This window comes from Vulpes lagopus, chromosome 2 (genome assembly GCF_018345385.1).
Source record: "Vulpes lagopus strain Blue_001 chromosome 2, ASM1834538v1, whole genome shotgun sequence".
NCBI classification, from domain to species: domain Eukaryota; kingdom Metazoa; phylum Chordata; class Mammalia; order Carnivora; family Canidae; genus Vulpes; species Vulpes lagopus.
This window is the reverse complement of record NC_054825.1, coordinates 40,596,753-40,618,207: the sequence shown is the minus strand read 5'-3', so window position 1 is coordinate 40,618,207 and position 21,455 is coordinate 40,596,753. Positions and strand designations below refer to the sequence as shown.

General features: G+C 44.3%; 1 protein-coding gene across 3 annotated transcripts in view; it reads left to right on the top strand.

The window, feature by feature from the left end:
* The window catches only part of WDFY4 (WDFY family member 4), a 288,429-nt gene that overhangs the window by 93,741 nt on the left and 173,233 nt on the right, over positions 1–21,455 (top strand). For all 3 annotated transcript variants that reach the window (XM_041743891.1, XM_041743892.1, XM_041743890.1), the window contains exons 22-28: positions 916–1,027; positions 1,748–1,938; positions 8,403–8,555; positions 13,818–13,891; positions 16,309–16,470; positions 17,079–17,170; positions 18,829–18,928. In XM_041743891.1, coding sequence (XP_041599825.1) covers positions 916–1,027; positions 1,748–1,938; positions 8,403–8,555; positions 13,818–13,891; positions 16,309–16,470; positions 17,079–17,170; positions 18,829–18,928 — 884 coding nt within the window. The remainder of the gene's footprint in view (positions 1–915; positions 1,028–1,747; positions 1,939–8,402; positions 8,556–13,817; positions 13,892–16,308; positions 16,471–17,078; positions 17,171–18,828; positions 18,929–21,455) is intronic.

Here is a 21,455-nt window from a genome sequence, read left to right as displayed (position 1 = left end):
GAGAAGCAGGCTCCATGCAGGGAGCCCAATGTGGGACTCAATCCCGGGACTCCAGGACCATGCCCTGGGCCAAAGGCAGATGCTTAACCGCTGAGCCATCCAGGGATACCCAGAGTAGATGCTCTTTATTCTTCACTGGAGAACAGGAATAAATGGAATTTGAAAAACCTTTGGTGACACTGAAAATACTATTGAGCTTCTCTTTTCTGGATGCTACTGACCCCCCCCCCCCCACAACACCGCAAAATGTTCTGGGAGTTGCCATGTTTATTTTAAACAGAAAATGTGCAAGACAACAAGCAGACATGTTTACAGATGAAGATGCCACTAGGTAAAGTCTTTCCTAATTCCTGTAGAGAGTGCTCTTTTGCTTCACATTGATGAATTTGAGCTGATTTATTTACATTCTCTGCACCCTCACAGACAGAGGGCCATCCCCTTTACTGAAGAGGAGAGATCTGGGATGAGGTCCTATTGAGCACCACAGTGGTGCCTTACCCACAGAGGACCCCAGACTCATCCACTTAGCCCTGTGAGAATGGTGAGGCTGGGGCATGCAAAGGCTGGATGACCTAGACTGAGAAGGAGGCAGACGGTTTCACCTCCATATGTCCTTCGGTCTGCCTTGCCCTCATTAGTTCTTCATGGTGACATGCAGGACATCTGCAGCACAATTGTGTAACCAAAGCTGCTCCCGCATGACTAAGCCACAGCCCAGGAGGCAGGACACGGAGCCTGAAATTTGACTTCAGTCTTTCTGACATTGATTCCTTTGTTATTTATTCACTGACTTTCTCTTACTGAGTGCCAGTGCTGGACCAGGCCTTGGGGGTGCCTGCCTTCCAAGACCTCACAAATAAGACCTCCTCCATTCCAGGAAAATTTCTTCAGACTAATTGTTGCTCATTTCTCTAGATGAACATTTCATCCCGTGACAGTACCATGCCTGTGTTCTTGCTAAGAAATTGTGCGGGCCACCTCTCGGGTTCTCTTCGAACTGTTGGAGCTGTAGCTGTGGGCCATTTAGGTAGGCCAGGCCTTGACCTTTTACTGCTATTTGGGAAGATGGGTGTGTGGCTGTCATTGCTTGTTTAGCCTGGACTTCTGAGCAGCTATCCAGTGAGGGTGAGATTTGGAGAGTTAGCCCTGTTGGAAACTTGGCCTTCCACGTTGCATAGAAGTCAGTTCACCTTGCTGCATCTGGCAGTTGCTACTGAACTCAGCTACTAATCAGGCTGGCATGTATGCACAATGGAGCTTTCTAGTGGGCACAGTGGGGGCCTTTTGACAGAGGCAATAGTTGTAGTTGTGTGGGTAAAAACAATAGCTAGTGACTGCTGGTTGTCCTGTAGCTGGGCAAGAGCACAGCGGAGAGTTGATGCGAGGTCCGATCTTGCAGGACCTAGAGAGCAGACAAGAGCCTGAGATTGTCAGAGCAACCAGTGGCCTGAGGCTCTGAGAGCATGTGGTTTGCCCAGCACTCTGGGCTACGACAGAGGCAGTGATTTGAAATCCTCTGGGCTGTTTCCACTCTTTTTGGTGACCCAGGAAGAACTCAGTGTAGGATTGCTCAATGAGCTAAGATTTTCAAAACTCCCACCCTTCCTCCCACTCCTGTTCCAGGCTCACAGGCCCCTCTACTGTGAGTAGACAGCGCTGGCAGCTCTTTTGTCCTTGAAGTTTCCAGGGGAAAGCCATTGCCCTGAAGCTGCAATGTATTGATGAAATGCCACTTTGTCCCACCTAGGCATAAGGGTGTTCCACTCCATCCCAGCAGCCAGCAGCCTGGACTTCATTGGCGGGCCTGCTATCCTCCTGGGCCTCATTTCCTTAGCAACAGATGACCATACCATGTATGCAGCCATCAAAGTCCTGCACTCTGTCCTGACCAGCAACGTCATGTGTGATCACCTGATGCAGCACATCCGTGGGTACCAGGTAATCCCACCCTCCCATCTGAGCCTGTAACTCCCCAAGAGGCTGTTATTCCCAAGGAGCAGGGAGGAGCTTCACTGGCCCTAGTGGACTTTCCCTCCATGGCAACTTTTGGAGAAGGGAAACCAAGCAGAAGGGTCTTGAGACCAGTGTCACCACAGCAGGGGGCTGAGTGATAGCCAAGCAGAGAGGGACTTTGATCAGAATGGGGGTGCTCACCTGTATACTTGTACCTTTTGCTGAATTCAGGAATCATGTGTGATCCACCCACTTTGCACCTAACACGATGGCTAGGAGCCTGGGCAGAGGAACCAGGGTGCTGGGTTTGAATCCTGCCTCTTCTTCAAACTTGATATTTAATCTTAGATGAGTTACCTACCCTCTCTGCCTCAGTTTCCTTAATAGTATAATATGGATTATCTCGCTTCCTGTGTCCTGGGGTTGTAGTGAGCACTAGACCTTTTAATTCAAGTGGAGGGTTGAGCATTATGTCTGTGCAGAATAAGGGCTCTGTAAGTGACTGCCATCTCTAGTTCTTAATCTCTCTGTGCCCCAGTTCCCCTATCTGTAAAATGAAAATAATATTAGCACTTATTTTGTAGGGCTGTGATGATTAAGTGAGTTAATATATGCTGAGCATTCAGAAGAGTGTCTGCTTAGAGTAACTGTGATTGTCAGTGCTATTTACTATTTGTGAGGTCACATGAGACATGTTCACTGCCCTTTATTTATTTATTTATTTATTTTTTTCACTGCCCTTTAATACCTTCCTGCATGGCTGGAAGGAAATCATGAAAGACAAGACTAGTGTCAAAGTCTAGACAATGTCACGTTGTGGTTCCTCCTGGGTACAGTGGGGGCTAGGAGAAAGTCTCCTTATCTCTTTGGCCCCCAACTCAGGATCTGAGAAGAATAAAGCTATGTGGTATCACTTCAGGCGTACCTACTCTCTCCTAGACTGCTGTCACAGCTGGACAGTGGCCTGTTCCTTCTGCTATTCCTTTAAATCTCATTGATACCAGTCATAATTCTACATTACAGACTTGATGAGACCTCTTTCCTGTGCAAACCTTTCAAAGGCACCCAGTCACTGATATAATATCTCAAGCTCCTTATACTGGGTTCCAGAGGTCTTTGAAAACCGGCCACTAACCTGTCCTTCCAGTCCTATTTAGCCCCATTTTCTGCCCAGCCAATGCACCTTCCTTCCTGAATCCTGCATGGTCATGGGTTGCTAACCACATCATATTACTTTGTGTACCTGTATCCTTGGTTTGGAATGCCATTTCCCTTTCTTCCCCAGGTACACACCTGCTTATCTTCCCAGGTCAAGTTGAAATGTAAAAGGGGATCTCTCCTCTAAGCCCTGAGTTGAGTGTACGGCCAACTCTTGGCTGCTCTTGGCACTGTGCATGCGCTCTGTCTAACTGCTCCTACCCAGTGCTGTAATTATGACTCTCCTCATCTCTGTGAGGTTGTAATTGTTTAAAGGCTTGGGTGTTTCCTTATTCTTTGCCAATATATTATTGAGACCAAACAGATACTTAGTAAATATTTTGGTAATAAGTGAATGGGCATGTCTGGATTTATATTAAAACTCAAGAATTGGGCAGCCTGGGTGGCTCAGCGATTTAGCGCCACCTTCAGCCCAGGGCCTGATCCTGGAGACCCAGGATCAAGTCCCGCGTTGAGCTTCCTGATTAGAGTCTGCTTCTCCCTCTGCCTGTGTCTCTACCCCCGCCACACCCCCCCCCCCGTGTGTGTGTGTCCCTCATGGATAAATAAATAAAATATTTAAGAAAAAACTCAAGAATTGGGGCTATTGTTAAATTAAAAGTTTTCTTTGATCATGTTGTTAAAAGCAGCAGTAGTGGGATATGTTCCACTTTAGCAATACAGATCTGCTGTGGCTAGGGATGTTGGCAATTATTGTGAGCATTTCTAAAAAGGTAATAGCAGTTCCTGATCTTGTGGGTTTATGTAGAAGGATAAAATAAGACAAATACCAAGATAGTTTTAGTGTAAATTGAATGCAATAAGTGCAGAACTACAATGCTCTCTATGACTTGGGTGTTCTCCAGCCATCTTTCCAGAAACTTCATGCTCATGGAGTCCTGGAACCCTCACTCATGTGCACTGTGGCCTCCCTACAGCTAAGGGGAGGACATGGTGCATTGTGAATTCTAAATGAGTGTTTTCTTTGCCTGAGCAGAGTGCCTGGAAAGAAATAATGTGCCACAGAGCTACAAAAGTGGCCAATACCACATGTGGGACTGTGTTGCTTGAGTTTTTCAGGAAGAAAGAGATGGCAGAGACAAGGAAAGGCCCATGGATGGAGTCTATTTACTCAGTTAATATTGACTGAATATCTCCCAAGAGCTAGGTACAGTGCCAGGCAGCAGGGTATATGGATGAACAAAACGGGCTTAGTCCCGCCCTCCATGAAACTTATCTGCCTCCATGCATTTGGGCTATTATAACAAAAATACCATAGACATAGTGGCTCATAAACAACAGAAATTTATTTCTCACAGTTCTGTAGAGTGGGAGGTTCAAAATCACTGGCCAATTTGGTGTCTGGTGAAAGCCATTTCCTTGTTTATAGATGGCTGCCTTTTCACTGTATTCCCACGTGGTGGAAAGGATAAGGGAGCTCTCTGTGGTCTCTTTTCTAAGGGCACCATTTACAAGTCCCATGTACTTGATGACTGAAGAACCTCCATTGGATCCACCTCTTAATACCATCACACTGGGGATTACGATTCAGCATATGGATTTTTGGAGGGAGGGAGGGGACACAAACATTCACTCTGTAGCAGCGTAGACAGTAAAACATGACCGGGAGACAAAGACTACCAAATACTTTGTTTGAGTAAAGAACCAATCAGATTAAGAGATATATTGTACCTTTCCAAATGAAGACAGAAGAGGGAAATTTAAAAACTCTTCTTATGTCTTAAAAAGGAAATATTGCAAATATTTATGTCTTCAGGGCAAATCAGAAGCAGGGATTGGACAAAGAGTGGTAAGGCAGGTGGGAAATGACAGGTCTGAAAAAAGAAACAAGGTTACTGTTATTATTATTATATGACTTCTCTGAATTACTCTTTATAAAAGAGAATCCCCATCCTATCTCATCATATACTAGATACCTTTTCTTCCTTTCTATTTCTTCATAACAACTGGCATGACCAGTTGGCATGATCTCTATATACTCTTATGTCTGTGGTCTGTTTCACCCCCTAGATACATGACCCATGAGAACAGGACAGGACCTGCTTGTTCACTGGTGCACCCTAAAAGTACATGTATACAGTAGTTGCTCATCAAGGTTTTATAGAATGAATCAGTGAATGAAAACAAGGGTCTTCAATTAAATGGGTTGCTCAAAAGTAAATTTAATAATTTTTAGGCTTTTACTCAACTCATTTTCTGATTTGCTGTTTGAACCTGAGCACATAATTAGAATATAAACCTCTCTATCTGTTATTTCTATCAAAACTTGTTTATTATCCTCTTCTTAAATTAGGTGACATCCAAGCAAGTTTTATAAGATGGATTTTCATAGCATAGTAAAGAAAGTGGCATTTCAGACTAACATTAAAAACACTTGAAGGATCCATGTGGCAGGGAGGAAGGACATGAAGGCCAGTGCACAATGACCTGTATGGAGAGACAGACAAGGACTAGAACTCTGCTACTCTTAGTGGAATAGATTTTATCTCGGAAGTGATGAGCAATAATAAGAAAGATTGATCTTTAGAATGACCTTTGACACCACTGAGAAGATAGGTTGGAGGGGTGAGATTTGAGTAGGAGACTGAGATAGAATCCAACAAGATATAAGAGTATATTCCCGGATAGCTTGGGAAGGCTTGGGATCTTTGTAAGCAGTGTGGGCAGATAGCACCAGGAGGCAACCAGTACTGTGTGCTGCAGACAGGAAGGAAGGAAGATATTTGGGGCATGCTAAGTCTTAAATGTCTGCATGACATCAAAGGTCAAATGCCAAGTGGGACAGATGGCTCTGGAGCTTAGAGATGCAAGCTGGGCTGAAAGTATAAATGTGAGAGTCATCAATATCATCATGATGATATTTCATTCAAGGATATTGAAGAAATGGATGAAGAGAAAGAGTAGAGTTCAGGAGGAAGTAATAAGGAGCTCTCCACATGGAGGATGGACATATGATCAAAACCCAACAAAGGACATTGAGAAGAAGAGGGAAGAGAAATTGAAGAAAGTGTTGTCAAAGAATCCAAAAGAAGATAGTGTTTCAAGAAGGCAGATAGGATCAAACAATGCTAAATGCTGACAAATAACAAAGCAAATAAGGGCAGAGATATCCCTATAGGATTTGGCATCTAGAAGTCACTGGTGACAGGTGGACAGATAGAGACAGCAGCCATCTGGAGGAGGTCGAAGACAGAAGGTGAAGTGAAGACATGGAGCCAAATTGTGCCTATTAGTGCTTTCTAGAAGTTTATTTATGAAGAGGGCTCAAGAAATAGAGGTCAAACCCGAAGGGTTAGGAGTCAAGGGAGGGTTCTTTTTAAGATGAGAAATACTAGATGTTTTTGTCGGTGGAAAGAAGTGATGAAAGGGAGAGACAGAGACAGAGAGAGACAGAGAGAGAGAGAGGGAGAGAGAGAGAGAAAGAGAGAGAGAGAGATGGATGCAGCTAGGAGAGAAGAGCTGAGAATTCCCATGAAGCAATATCCTCAAGAAGGTAAGGGCTGGGTTCCAAGGGGCCGTGTGGGTGGAGACCCTGCTTGTAACACGAAGGAGTGCAACACAGATATCAGTGGATCTGGTATGGGAAGATGGGACTGATCATGTCTGATGGGTTCTGTCTTCTCAGCAGGGTATGAAGTTGGGTGGTAGGGGCAAAGTGAGGTTGGGAAGAGAGAAGAGATGAAATCCTAATCTTTTAGGATGAAAAAACCCAGCTTACTAAAAAAACAGAATTGGACCACCAGGCCAAATGAGGACTATTTTGGCACTTGACACTATTACTGCAAAGTAAAACCAGTCAGCCTGTGTGTGATTTTTCTGAAGCAACTTTCAGCCATCCTAATTATGTCTTAGTGGGGGAGTGGGAAGTGGTCTGATTTCAGATATATCCAAGAAGTGACTGGAACAGTCTGGAAAGATAGTGAGTATTCATTGATCACAACTGTCTTTGGAGATATGTCTACCAAGAAGTTGCTGCGATTGAGATCCAAGAAGTTTCTGCCTGTGTTGTCTTTTAGGATTTTGATGGATTCCTGTCTCATACTTATATTTTTCATCCATTTTGAGTTTATTTTTGTATATGGTGTGAGAAAATGGTCCAATTTCATTCTTTTGCCTGTGGCTGTCTAATATTCCCCAAATCAGTGTTGAAGAGACTTTTTTTCAGTGGATATTCTTTCCTGTTTAGTTGAAGATTAGTTGACCATAGATTTGAGGGTATATTTCTGGGTTATCTACTCTGTTCTATTGATCTATGTGTCTGTTTTTGTGCCAGTAAAATACTGTCTTGATTACAGCTTTGATGTACTGTGAACATAATGACAAACACAGTGATTCGAAGGGGCATACCCCTCAATGTTTATAGCAGCAATGTCCATGATAGCCAAAATATGAAAAGAGCTCAGATGTCCATCGACAGATGAATGGATAAAAAAAAGATGTGGTCTATCTATCTATATATCATCTATCTATCTTCAAAATGGAATATTACTCAGCCACCATCATCATTCATTTTAAAGAATGAAGTCTTGCCATTTGCAATGACATAGATGAAGCTAAAGAGTATTTTGCTAAGCAAAATAAATCAGTCAGAGGAAGACATATATGATTTCACTCATATGTGGAATTTAAGAAACAAAACAGATGAACATAGGGGAAGGGAAGGAAAATAAAATGATAAAAACAGAGATGGTGGCAAACCATAAGAGATCCTTTACTCTAGGAAACAAACTGAGGGTTGCTGGAGGGGAGGAGTTTGGGGGGAATGGGGTAACTGGGTGATGGGCATTAAGGAGGGCACTTGATGGAATAAGCACTGGGTGTTATATGCAATTGATGATTTACTAAACTTTACCTCTAAAACTATAAACTAAACTAAACTAAACAAAACAACTAAACTAAGCTAAACTAAGCTAAACTAAACTACATGTAGGAAGAAACCAACAGACAGTGGCATCCTGGAGACACAGGGGGAGATTATCAGGAAGAAGCAGGGGGTCCATAGTAAGAGGTGAAGTCACACAAGTCCAGAGAAGTGAACATGGGTGGGGAAGCAGCCACAGAAGTTGGTGATGTGTTTTTCCTCTGTGAACATGGGAATGAAGGGAATAGCACCAGGGAGCAGAGGGTTTGCAGTCTGGGCTGAGGATGGGTGCTAGTGGGAAAAGGAGATGAAGGAGAAAGAGTTCTAAGAATGCATTCATGAAGAAATTGCTGTGTTTTAACTTTTTCAGATAATGGCTTTTCTCTTGAGGAAAAAGACCTCTCTCCTAAACCACCGAATTTTTCAGCTCATCCTCTCCATTGCTGGCACTGCAGAATTAGGCTTTGGGTCATCTGCTGTCACCAACGTTGGTGTCTTTCGACACATCCTCTGCAATTTTGAGGTAAACTGGAGACTAGTCATTAGACCTGAAACAGTGGGTGTGTGTCCTGGTAAAGAACATCTGGAGCTTCCTCTAAACTCTGCTGGCCAGCTTCCTCAATAATCATGAGGGTGATGAAAGAGAAAACTTCAAAGGCTTTGGAGCCCAGAGGCTTGGGTTTATAATTAAGAAGAGACCACCAATGGGCTATGTGGCCTTGGGCAAGTCTCGTGATTTCTCTGAGTTCTAGTCCTCTTGTATGTGAAATGGGAAGCATCACCTCTCCCTCAGAGACTGGTGTGGGGTCAAACCAGATTATATCTGGGAAAGGCTTCTAAAACTGTAGGGTACAAGATATATATGGGTTTAAAAAATATATATCCCAATCCCTTGGGTGGAGCTTTGCTGTTGACAAATATTCCTTTTTTTTTTTTTTTACATTTTTTTTAAATTTAAATTCAATTTGTCAACATATAATAGAACACCTAATGCTCATCCATCAAACACTCCTTGAAAGGGCTGACTGAGAGACCCTGAGGGCAGGCCTGCGGCTAAGTGAGGGTACTGCACAGAATTCAAGTGACTTGCTCTGTTCACAAAGCACCATTTACTGAGTGCCCACTGGGGTCAGGCACCGGCTGTGTCCTGGAGACATGCTGGTACACAGCCGCAGCCTGGGCCCAGGACATGACCGAGGTGATACTACAATATGCTTAGATGCCATAGGGAGACAGTCACAGGGCATCAGGGGAGTAGGGTGAGAGCACAGTCCATTCATATTTCCAGATCAGGGACTCTGGGGCTGAGTCGGGCAGAATACATTCAGTGGGGGAACATTCCAGGGGGTGTGTACACTATTCACACACAGGGAGGGATGAGTACAACCATGAGGATTTGAGAGCAAGTGCCTTGAAGGGTGACTGAAGAACTGTTTGTTGCAGGGAGACATGAGGCTGGATGGGCTGGGAGATGAGACAGGTGGGATATGCTAGGCTGCATGACATGATATGTACTTTAGCCAATCCCTGCTGCAGTCATGGAAGGATTTTAAAAATGGATTTTCTTAATTTAAAAAATGATATATACTTATTATAGAATATTTAAAATTATAGAAGAGTGAGGGTGGAAGCTTCTACTTCAGATATCCAGATGACCATTTTCAATTTTTAAGGCATTGCTTTACTGCACTTTCTATGCATAATATACATATATTTTTATATCATAGTCATAATCACAGTATAGATATATTTTAACTCCTACCTTTTCTCATATAACATAGATATTAAAAATATTTATTACGGACTCTTTTTTTTTTTTTTTGGTTAAAACACTTTTATGAAAAGGAAAAGACACTAATGTCCAGCTTGTCTCCTCCTTCCATTTGACTATGTTAGAAGCTCTGGAGCCTACACCTTTGGAGAAGAGATCATCAGTCAAGCCAGTCACCAGTACACTCTTACCCTCTCCTCCTCAGAACTCTGATTCCAAATGATCCTATGTTTGTTTTTGTTTTTTTTTTTAAAAAAAATTTTTTTAAGATTTTATTTATTTATTCATGAGAGATGCACACGCACACACACACATACACACAGAGAGAGAGAGAGAGAGAGAGAGGCAGAGACACAGGCAGAGGAAGAAGCAGGCTCCATGCAGGGAGCCTGACATAGGATTCGGTCCCGGATCTCCAGGATCAGGCCCTGGGCTGAAGGCAGCGCTAAACAGCTGAACCACCTGGGCTGCCCCCAAATGATCCTATGTTAAGAGTAAATACTACATCTCATTACAAAATGGAGAGTCAGGGAGAATGCTATCTAGAGTTCATCTCCCAAAGTCTGGGATTTTAAGAACCAGACAGTGACAAAGGCGCAGCCCTGGTCCATGGACAGGCAAAATGGGGAGGAAATAGGTCTTGAGAAAGGAAGATGAGAAACATACAAGGAGCCAGGGAATAAAGGAGGGAGTTATCTAAAACTAGAAGCACACAAGTGCTAGGACCTTATGACCTATAGTACATTGCTGCACACCAAGTCACTAATAGTTCAAAAGAGCATTCATGAGACCTGTCCAATCTTATTCATAAATATAGCTATAAAATCCTAAATAAAATATTAGCTAATTGAACCAGGCCCTCGATTTGGATCTGAAGATGGATGAAAGGGTTATGCAGGAAGCCAGCCAGGTATGGAATATAGGCTCTCCATGTACAAAAGGAAAGGAGATATGCACAAATGACCTAACTACACTGATAAACAAGACAGCATGCACACCTGTACCTTCCAAAATGCTGCGGCAGAGGTCAGGCAGCTTGGCTTCAAAGCATTCCTGCCTGCAGCATGGCCCAGAAATTACCCATGGAGGAACCCACCACCTTCCCACAGCTTGCTCGCGGAATGACCATGGTCACCACCCCACCACTCCCTGAGTTAACTTTTAGATAAGTTGGTCCTTTTGAAGCTGAAGTTAAGAAAACAAGCAACCCACAAAAACCAGAAGCTAAAAGAACAAAGTAAAACAAAAGGAAATGAAATAAAATGTAGAGATTACAAGGACCAAATTTCAAAAAGAAGAAGACTTTTCCAAATGTCTGTCTCCATCAATTAAAATGAAAACAAGGATGTGTAAGTTGTAGATTTTATAATTTGTAGGATGGTGTAAAATTTGGAAGTCACTTGAAAGTCAATTGAAGGTCACTGTCAGGCCTAGTGAAAGGTAAGTAATGGGGTCAGAAGTGAGGTGAAGGGAGGAGGATGGAAGTCAAGATAGTTGAGATAGATTCTTATTGGCTTTAGAGTAAGAAAAAAAAGAGAAGAAAATAGAAGGGAGGAAGTTTCAATACTTAAGGGATTTGAGTCTGCTTGTAGGCTTAGGAGAAGGAAGCATCAGAAAACGATGGTTAAATATACTAGTGGGAGAATCACTATTGATGGGGCAGTCCTTAAAGGAGAGGGAAGGTTCAGAGATAAGAGAGTGGGTTACAAGAGAAAAGGTGGATTCCATGTATGATGATTGGGACAGATGGTTGAGAAAGAGTGGGGAGACAGGAAGTTGAGAAGCAGGAAGTTGGGAAGCAGGGAGAGAGAGGAAGTAGGGAAACAGGGAAGGGACAGGAGGTTGAGGCTTTGGGTTCCTTGAAGAAGGGACAGGCCAGCTCATTCTGAGAGTGAAGTGGTCTCAGAGTTGGGGAGAGGGAAAAATTTGACATATTATCCATTTAATATTCAAAGAAATCGAATCCAGACATCTCAGTGCCATTTGCAGTACAGGGGTTATGTGACACAGGGTAATAACCAAAAGATTCAACTTTCCACATTTCCCAAAATTCAGATACTTGGTATTATGTAATTTCTAAAGTGCTAGGCAGTTTCCAGTGTGGTGTGGCAGCTTCTTATTGTTCCAGTGCTCTGGAAAGGAAACAAGGATATGCTTCTGTGGGAAAGGTAAGGGCTCAGGGGCACACATGATTGGTAGGTGCAGTCTTACTTTCTCATTTCTCCTGTCATGGAGGCTGATGAAGCATTTGTTCAATGACTACCTTCATGAGTGAACATTCCAAGCGTGCAGGCACTTGGCCTCCTACAGACTTCCATATTGGGGTGCCAGGCCTGCCTACCTCTATCCCTACTGGGGCCACAGCCCACACCAGCTCTCCCAAATGGCAGTTGCCCTCCTCTGTGTGTGCCAGGCAGTGCATGTGCAAACAGGAGCTGGAGTTCTGTTAGTGTGCTCCTGATTTAAGAGCAATCCACATATTTTACCTTAATTTACCTTACATTCACTCTTTTAAGACATTTAATGGGTTTTTATTGAGTACTCAATATGTGGTATGTGTGGTATTTGGCCCTAGGGACTACAGAAGGGTGGTCTCTGCCTTCATGGGCCTCCTCAGAAACTTGGGTCCTTAGAGGCTCTTTTGCTTTCACTCTTAGGATAGAGCCACGGACACCTATTTGATTCAAGTGAGGTCAGTATTGACCCTTTGGGTCATTGTCTGCAGGAGATGCCTGGGGGGAGGGGAGGGGAATGTGGTGAGGAGACATGAGGTTGGGCTTGATGGTCAGACAGACCAGGCTTTGAAGCTGGGCTCTGCCAATTAGAAACCATGGGGCGCCAGGCAAGTTACTTAGTCTCCCTAAGCCTCACTCTTCTTAGCTAGTACATGCAGATAACGATACTATTTTAGGACAAGAACTGTAGGGCACTTCTTGCCTCTAGACAATGGTCTCACTTATAAGTGTGAGATCTTTTAGCTTCTCCGTGAATGCACTGTTGCAATCCAGATTAGAATCCTCTTAATTCTGGGCCCTAGGAAATGTCAGTATTAGGAAATAAGAAATAGAGCTCTCTAAAGGGGCATAGACATGAGACCTGAAGGCATGCTGTCAACCTGGCTCCAGCAGGATGGTTAGCAGCTGCATTTTGTTTACTGTGAGTGAAAACAACCTGAGTGAGAAAGTTCACTCTTGGAATCTGCATGCATTCCCTTTCACGGGCAACTCACAGTGCAGCTGTGTGCAAGGGGACGGGGGCTGTGCTGCAGGTTTTATTTTTATTTTTTTTAAGATTTTGTTCCATGAGAGACACACAGAGAGAGAGGCAGAGACACAGGCAGAGGGAGAAGCAGGCTCTATGCAGGGAGCCCGACGTGGGACTCGATCCCGGATTTCCAGGATCACGCCCTGGACTGAAGGCGACGCTAAACTGCTGAGCCACCCAGGCTACCCTGTGCTGCAGGTTTTAAAGAGTAGGACAGTGAAGAAAGTGATGCGTGCACAAGTTGGATGTGTGGTGGAAGTAGCATAAAACTAGACAGGCAAGACTCGGCTTCTAATTTGAATCCTATCACTTGCAGGTGGTGAGTGGGACCCATCCCTCCCTCACCTGGTCTGTCTCAGCCTCTGTTTCCTCATTTCTAACTTGGGAAGACTGGTATTTGCCTTGCAGGCTTCAGGGAGGATGAGCTGCATTTGGTGTGTGGCTACATGGGCTGTGGGGCTGAGGGCCAGACATAGGTTAGTGCCGATGTCCTTGGTTCCAATCAAGACTCACACTGAAGTACCAGACAGCAGCAAACATGGAGAGGAGAGGAATGGTGTCTGAGCTCTCCCCGGGGAAGGCACCCTCTAAGTTCTAGATGTTGGGAGAACTGGTCTGATTCCTAAGCTGCTAGATTGTGTTAGTGATTTCAGGCGTCAGGAGACCATGTCCAGCCCGGTACCTGCTCACCCTTTCTGGGATCCCTTCTTTACACACATCTCGGTTTCACTGCATGTTTGTTGTCTCCAGCTCTGGATGAATACCGCAGACAACCTCGAGCTCTCCCTCTTTTCCCACCTTGTGGAAATTCTTCGATCACCAAGGTAGGCTGGTCTTTGGCAGTGTGGGGGCTAGAACTAGTGGCTTCATGCCAAGAAGGAGAATTGAGGGGCCAGGACAGGCAATGGCTCGGCAACCATGACCTTCTCCCATTCCAGGGCACTGAATTCCCAGGTGGCAGCAGGTCTGTCTCAGTCCATTTGGGCTGCTATGACAAAATATGATACATGGGGTGGCAGATAAATGACAGAAATTTAGTTCTTGCTTCTAGAGCCTGGAAGTGTAATATCAAGGCGCTGGCAGATTTGCTGTCCGGTGAGAGCAGACATCTCACTATAATGTCACCTGGTGGGAGGGGTGAGGAGGCTCACTGGCATCTCTTACATAAAGGCACTAATCTCATCACAAGGGCTCTACTTTCCTGACATGTTTACCTCCCAAAGATGGCACCTCCAAATACTGTCTCATTGAAGGTTAGGTTTTTACATAGGAATTTTGGGTGACACAAAATTCAATCTGTAGCAGTGTCCTTCCCAGTGGCTCACCTATGTGGGGCAAGCCTGTCCCCTGGTGGATTTGGAACCCGGAAGGGGGATCTCTAGCTCAGCAGCTAGAACCCTCAGGGGCTCAGCAAGGGAAAACACATCTCTATGTCCTCTTTGTCTCCCAATCCACTTTCCTTCTAAGTGACTTCATATATATATATATATATATATATATATATATATATATACATATATATATGTATTTGTGTGTATATATACATATATATTTTTTTATTGGAGTTCGATTTGCCAACATATAGCATAACGCCCAGTGCTCATCCCGTCAAGTGCCCCCCTCAGTGCCCATCGCCCTGTCACCCCATTCCCCTGCCCACCTCCCTTTCCACTACCCCTTGTACGTTTCCCAGGGCTCTTTTGGTTGCAAGTGGTAGAAATACAACTCAAACCAACTTAAGGAAGGGAGAGGGGGAAGAAAAAAAGAAAAGGGGGAGGACAGAAAGAAGGTTGGGAAAGGGAGATTTTATTGGCTCATTCACTGGAATGGGGCAGATTTTCCCACGTGGCTGGGTGGCACTACTCCATCTGAGACCACCTTGTCCATGCTTTTTTCCATGCTGGCTTCATTTGGGCAGATGGCAAGATGGATGCTGGGCAGCTCCTCAGAGCATATCCTCTGCCTGCACAGGCAACACAGAGGGCTTCTTTTTTACTAAGTAGTGTCAGCAATAGGATGGGGTCTCACTGGGCCATCTTGGATCAGATGGTGAAGCTGGAGCCTGGCTTCACCTCTGGAATGGATGGAGGGGAGTTAAAAAGAGACAGGTCCCCAAAGAAAACCAGGGACTGGGATTAGAATAATGGATAAGGTAGTCAGGGAAGCCACCATAGCTACCCACCTCCTTCCTCACCTGTCAGGCTGGTCATACCCATGTCCACCTGCCTCCTCATGGAGGTCTGTTTCAGCTTATCATTAGCACCTTTGATGTTTTGAATATATTCATAAACATCTTTTCACTTAGCCACTCACTGAATACTAATTATGAACCCATTCCTATTTCACACCCAGTTTTTATTGCTGGAAGTTCAAGAAGACAGGACAGTCTTGTGGAAAAGGAATACAGAAAAACACGCTGCTTAGTGCTGTGATAAGAAAGAGCACAAAACATAGCAGGAACTTATAGGCAGATGAGTGCACATCTTCCTTGTTAGGCTGAGGAATACAAACCACACACAGAACTGGGCTGGTTCTGCTGCTTTGTGTATCAGAGATGTGGAGCTTGGCAGAATTTATTTTATTAGTACTGAAAAGACAGCTCAAGAAGGAGCCATCCACCCAAATTCACCCTCCTTCATCCCTTTAATTTTTCTTTCCCACTTTCTTTCCGTACTTGTTGTTTCTGGAAGATCTGGGAGCTCTTTTCTTCAGGGGAGTAGAATTTACTGGAAATTGAATTTGTGATTATCCTAAGAAGGAGGATGCGGGTGCTTGAATTCTGTCTTTTTCCCTTTTGACTCTTAGTGGCGTGTTCATCCATTTTGTGGTTTGAGTCGGGCAGGAAGAGCGTATACCCAGACAGACTCGCTGAGGCCCCGCGCTCCTGGCTTTTGGGAAGTGCTCCGCGGTCGCATGCGAGTCTGCTCTCTTTGTTCTGAGTTTTCTGAGACCAGCATTAGTTTTCCCTGAGGCTTGGAATTTAAAAGTCGATAACTGGGGGTTGTCTTTGAAGGCAGTTTCCGGGGGTGGAAGGGCATGGGAGGCTCATCCCTGAGCAACTCTGGCACTTGGTAGACACATATTCAATGGGTGTCTGACAGCATTTTGATGAGTTGCCAAGAGAGCATTGGAGTCAGAGGGCCACAGAGCAAGCCCAGCCTGGGAAACCTTTTTAGAAGAAACATAGCAAATTTGGTTCATTCCAGTAAAAGCTTTTACTGCCTCTCTCCTGGGCTCATAGGGAAGGACCCCGGAATGCTGAAGTTGCTCACCAGGCACAGCTTATACCCAAGCTCATCTTCCTCTTCAACGAGCCGGGCCTCACCTTCTCCAAGATCCCCACCATCATTGCCATCCTGGGCTGTCAGCTGAGGGGCCACTTCAACATCCAAGACTTGCTCAGGTACTGTGCCAGGCTTCCCAGAGGGTGGGCAGAACCTTGGGACCATTTAACAAGGGAATATAGGCCCCAGTTCTCTCCTGACCACACTCGACCCAGTAACATTACCCTTCAATGCAATGGCAGATTCCATTTCCTTAGAATCTTCTAGAGGTCCTGTTCAGGGCTGAGAGTTGAGAAAACGGGTGGGTCTGCTAGACTCCCAGAAGGGCCATGTGCTCACTGCTCCCTGGTGCTCAGACATACTTGCTACACCAAGAGTTCAAGAATATCCATGAGCATAGTCATCCTCCTCAGCCAGTGACCTAACATGTCTGCTTTTTGCAGACTTCCCAAAGGACAGGCCCAGCTGGCATGATATTTATTTAGCCTTTTTCATCCTCATTGCTATCTGTTCTGTTGACCTGGTAGAGCCAGAGCTAACTGCTCTGATGAATCCTGACAGATTTTAGAAGTCTCTGGAAACACTGCATTGATCACAGAATAACATGATGCACCTCAAACCCTGCCTTGAGGCTGATTCGGGTGGATCTATGTATAAAACCTTTATATGTGTTGAGCAAACATGGGTTGGGCCCAGCACTGAATGATCTTTCTCTTTCTGCATTAAGAATCGGGCTGTTTGTTGTGTACACTCTCAAGCCTTCTTCGGTGAATGAGAGGGAGATCTGCGTGGATGGGAGCCTGGACTCCTCGGTGCCTGGTGAGAAGACCTTTCTCAGACACCAGCCTGAAGGCTGCAGGCTGAGCCTTATGGCACCCCCAAGAGCCACCTGTATTGGGGCCATTGTGTAGAGGAAAGGGCTGAGGTGAAGGACAGGGAAGGTATCCACAACTGAGCAGTTGTTCCCAATTACTGGCTTGTGAGGTCTTAGTTTTATGAGGAGGACTGCAATCAGATCAAATTGTATATTCTTCCTTCACAACCTTAAATGTCTTCTAAGACATCCAGGATAAAACTCAGTTCCCTATAGGCCAACAGGTGGAATCCTTCAAGATCCAGTTTCTGCCTACTTTCCTGGTTGAATCTTTCCTACCCTTGCTCCCCCAATGAACCCCATATTCAGCCCTGTGAAGCACCTGCACATCCTCATGTGTGATGGTCTGCCCTCCAGCCATGCTTTGCACATGCTGTTCCCTTGGCAGAAATGCCTCCCCTGATTCACCCCACTCCCTACTTTGCGCACTGCACTAACCATTCCCAGTCCCACCAAGCCAGATCAAGTCACCTCCTCTGCTTCTAGAGCCCTTGGGCTTACTCTAATGCATGGGTCTGTGATTTGTTTCCTTGAGTTTCTCTCCTCCCAATCAGGTGCAGAACAAGAGCTATGTCATGTTTCTTCTGTTAGGGCAGGTATGAAGGGAACAATCACTGGCTACTTTGTTCTGGGCCCTCCAGATCCGTGCTGTCCAAGATGGGAGCCTCTAGCCACATGTGGCCACTAAAATTTAAATTTTAATTGATAGAAATGAAATACAATTAAAAATTCAATTCCTTAGTCACACTAGCAATGTTCTGAGTACTCGATAACCACATGAGGCTAGTGGTTACTGTGTTGGACAGAGGAGGTACAAAGCATTCCTTTCATTGCAAAAGATTCTTTTGGACAGTGTTACTTAATCTAGAAAAATCTCTTATCCTGAGGTCAAAAACCTGAATAGTAGGAATTGATATTCCCATTTTGCAGATGAGGAAATGGAAACTCAGAGAGATTATTAAGACCTTTGGGGTCAGAATCCCAGAGAGAAATCTGACTCTACTTCTCCAAGCTGTCTTATCAGTCCTATTTCTGCAGCATGGTTTGTGTGGCCTAAATTAGTTGTAAAATAACTGGTTAACCAAGGGAATGAATGAATGGATAATGGGACAAAATTTAGTGCCCCTCCTTATAGGGACCTCATTCTGAACTCTACTATCCAAGCTCTGTTTTTAGCGTAATATTGGCATGCCAAAGGCCTAGCCTGGAAGCACATTGAGATTGAGTACTAAAAATCTCTACCACTCTGTTCCCAATACCTCCCATACTGCCCAGGAAATAGTAGGTGGTCAAGAAATGTTGCAGCCTATGATAATGTAAAAAAACATTCTTCTAGTGAAAGATAAATTTGACCCTATTTTTAGGATTGTTTTGGGGGGTGGTAGGAAGCATCAAAAACATTTCCAGGTAAAGGGAACTTTAGAAACATTTCCTGAAATTAAGTCTTGCATAGAAGTCTAGACTCCAACGCCAAAATTTCGAGTCCCATCCATGCACAAATTCCTGTGTGAACTAAGCATTTGGTGAATGATTGCTTACTGCAACACATATTATGTCTCTTTACATCCGTTTTCTCTCAAATCTGAATTTTCCTTTTTTGTAGCTGGAAGCCAAACATCTGGAAAGACAATCTGGCTCAGAAACCAGTTGCTGGAGATGCTGTTCAGTGTAATATCTTCCTCCCAACTTCATCTGTCCTCTGAGTAAGTAGCTCTGGGAAGAGTGATTTGGCATGAGGTCGCCTCATACAGGGTGCAGTATGAAAACCTTTTCTTAATGAAAAGTTTAGCATCTCTGAGTTGGTTTTCTGCAGTGTATTTCCTGCACCAGTCAGAAAGAAAATTATATTCTCTCCACCAAATAAAGCAGACCTTGCCCTAAGATATTCTGATACAAATGTGCAATGGGCATGAGTAACTCCAAACAGATTTGGTAAAATTACAATAGGCTCCTTTTGTCACCATTGCTATAGTATAATTGTTATTGTTTTGGCAGTTGTGACAACTACTGATTTTGATGTCCTGTACTTGGCAGACAATAGAATGGAGAAATGGTTAGCCTAATAACATCTATCAAGGAAAAGGCTTGCCAAATTCTTCTGCTATTTTATTCTCAATTTTTCAGTTATTTTTCCAAGTTAGAAAAACAAGTATCTGCCTTCAATTAACTTTGAAAACAATGTGTAACCATAAAATTCCATTAATTCTCTCTCCCTGACTGCTGCTTTATGTCCAGCTCCAGCGTCACTCATTCAACAACTGTTTGTTGAGCCCCTACTGTGTGCCAGACATCATTCCTCACTGCAGGAATATAGTGCTGAGGAAGTCAGACCAGAGCCTTACTCCTGCTGAGTTGACATTTTCATGTGTATTTGTGTTTGGGAGAGGGAGGAATGGGGTGAGGAGTCACCTCTCAGTAAAACAGCCTTGCAAGTAGTGCTTAAAAAGTCTGCATTCCTCAAATCAGAGCATGATAGAAATGGAAGGTGCCTTGGAGATGAGCTAGTTCAACTCTTCCTTTTTCATCTTTTTGAATGAGAATATAATGTTCTGCTTAAGCACTGGGGCTCTGATCTCTAGACCTCCTAGGTTCGAATCCCAGCTCTGCTTCCAGAAAACTTGGGGAGGTTAGTTAAGCCTTCCATACCCTCTTTTGTTCATGTATCTGAGGATAAAATTAGTATCTGCTAAAGATGGAAATTAATATGTGGCTGGCCCTAGGCACAGTGTCTGGAATACTATAAATACTCCATAAGCTAACTGCTATCATTATCATCTCACCATCACTGCCATCATCATCCGGTACTATGTTGATCATCATCATCATCACAATCACCACCATCACCATCACTATCATTATCATCATCACTACCATCACCATCATTACCACCATCACCATCATCATCACCACCATCATCATCATCACCATTATCATACATCATCAAGAAAAATGACCAGAGCTCATCAAGAGCCCTGCCAAATTCAACCAGTTAGTAAACAGAGGCAGGGATAGAAGAGAGGACCACTTCTTGATCTCCAGTCTGGTGACCACAGCCTCGCTCCCTAGTCTGGCAGCTAGAACGGAGAACACTGCCCGCAAAGATAGACCCTTTTTTGGCTCCCAGGAGGCAGAGTCCTTTGCTGAGCCATTACCCCTGAGGTTTGGTTACCCACCCCTTCCAGTACCTTCCAGCAAATTTGTATTCTCCAAACTCATCATCCTATTTTATTTTTTTAAATAATAAATTTATTTTTTATTGGTGTTCAATTTGCCGACATACAGAATAACACCCAGTGCTCATCCCGTCAAGTGCCCCCCTCAGTGCCCACCACCCAGTCACCCCCACCCCATGCCCTCCTCCCCTTCCACCACCCCTAGTTCTTTTCCCAGAGTTAGGAGTCTTTCATGCTCTGTCTCCCTTTCTGATATTTCCTACCCATTTCTTCTCCCTTCCCTTCTATTCCCTTTCACTATGATTTATATTCCCCAAATGAATGAGAACATACACTGTTTGTCTGTCTCCGATTGACTTACTGCACTCAGCATAATACCCTCCAGTTCCATCCACGTTGAAGCAAATGGTGGGTATTGTCATTTCTAATGGCTGAGTAATATTCCATTGTATACATAGACCACATCTTCTTTATCCATTCATCTTTCGATGGACACCGAGGCTCCTTCCACAGTTTGGCTATTGTGGACATTGCTGCTAGAAACATCGGGGTGCAGGTGTCCCAGCGTTTCATTACATCTGTATCTTTGGGGTAAATCCCCAACAGTGCAATTGCTGGGTCGTAGGGCAGGTCTATTTTTAACTCTTTGAGGAACCTCCACACAGTTTTCCAGAGTGGCTGCACCAGTTCACATTCCCACCAACAGTGTCAGAGGGTTCCCTTTTCTCCGCATCCTCTCCAACATTTGTGGTTTCCTGCCTTGTTAATTTTCCCCATTCTCACTGGTGTGAGGTGGGATCTCATTGTGGTTTTGATTTGTATTTCCCTGATGGCAAGTGATGCGGAGCATTTTCTCATGTGCTTGTTGGCCATGTCTAGGTCTTCCTCTGTGAGATTTCTGTTTGAGTCTTGGGCCCATTTCATGATTGGATTGTTTGTTTCTTTGCTGTTTAGTTTAAGAAGTTCTTTATAGATCTTGGAAACTAGCCCTTTATCTGATAGGCCATTTGCAAATCTCTTCTCCCATTCTGTAGGTTGTCTTTGAGTTTTGTTGACT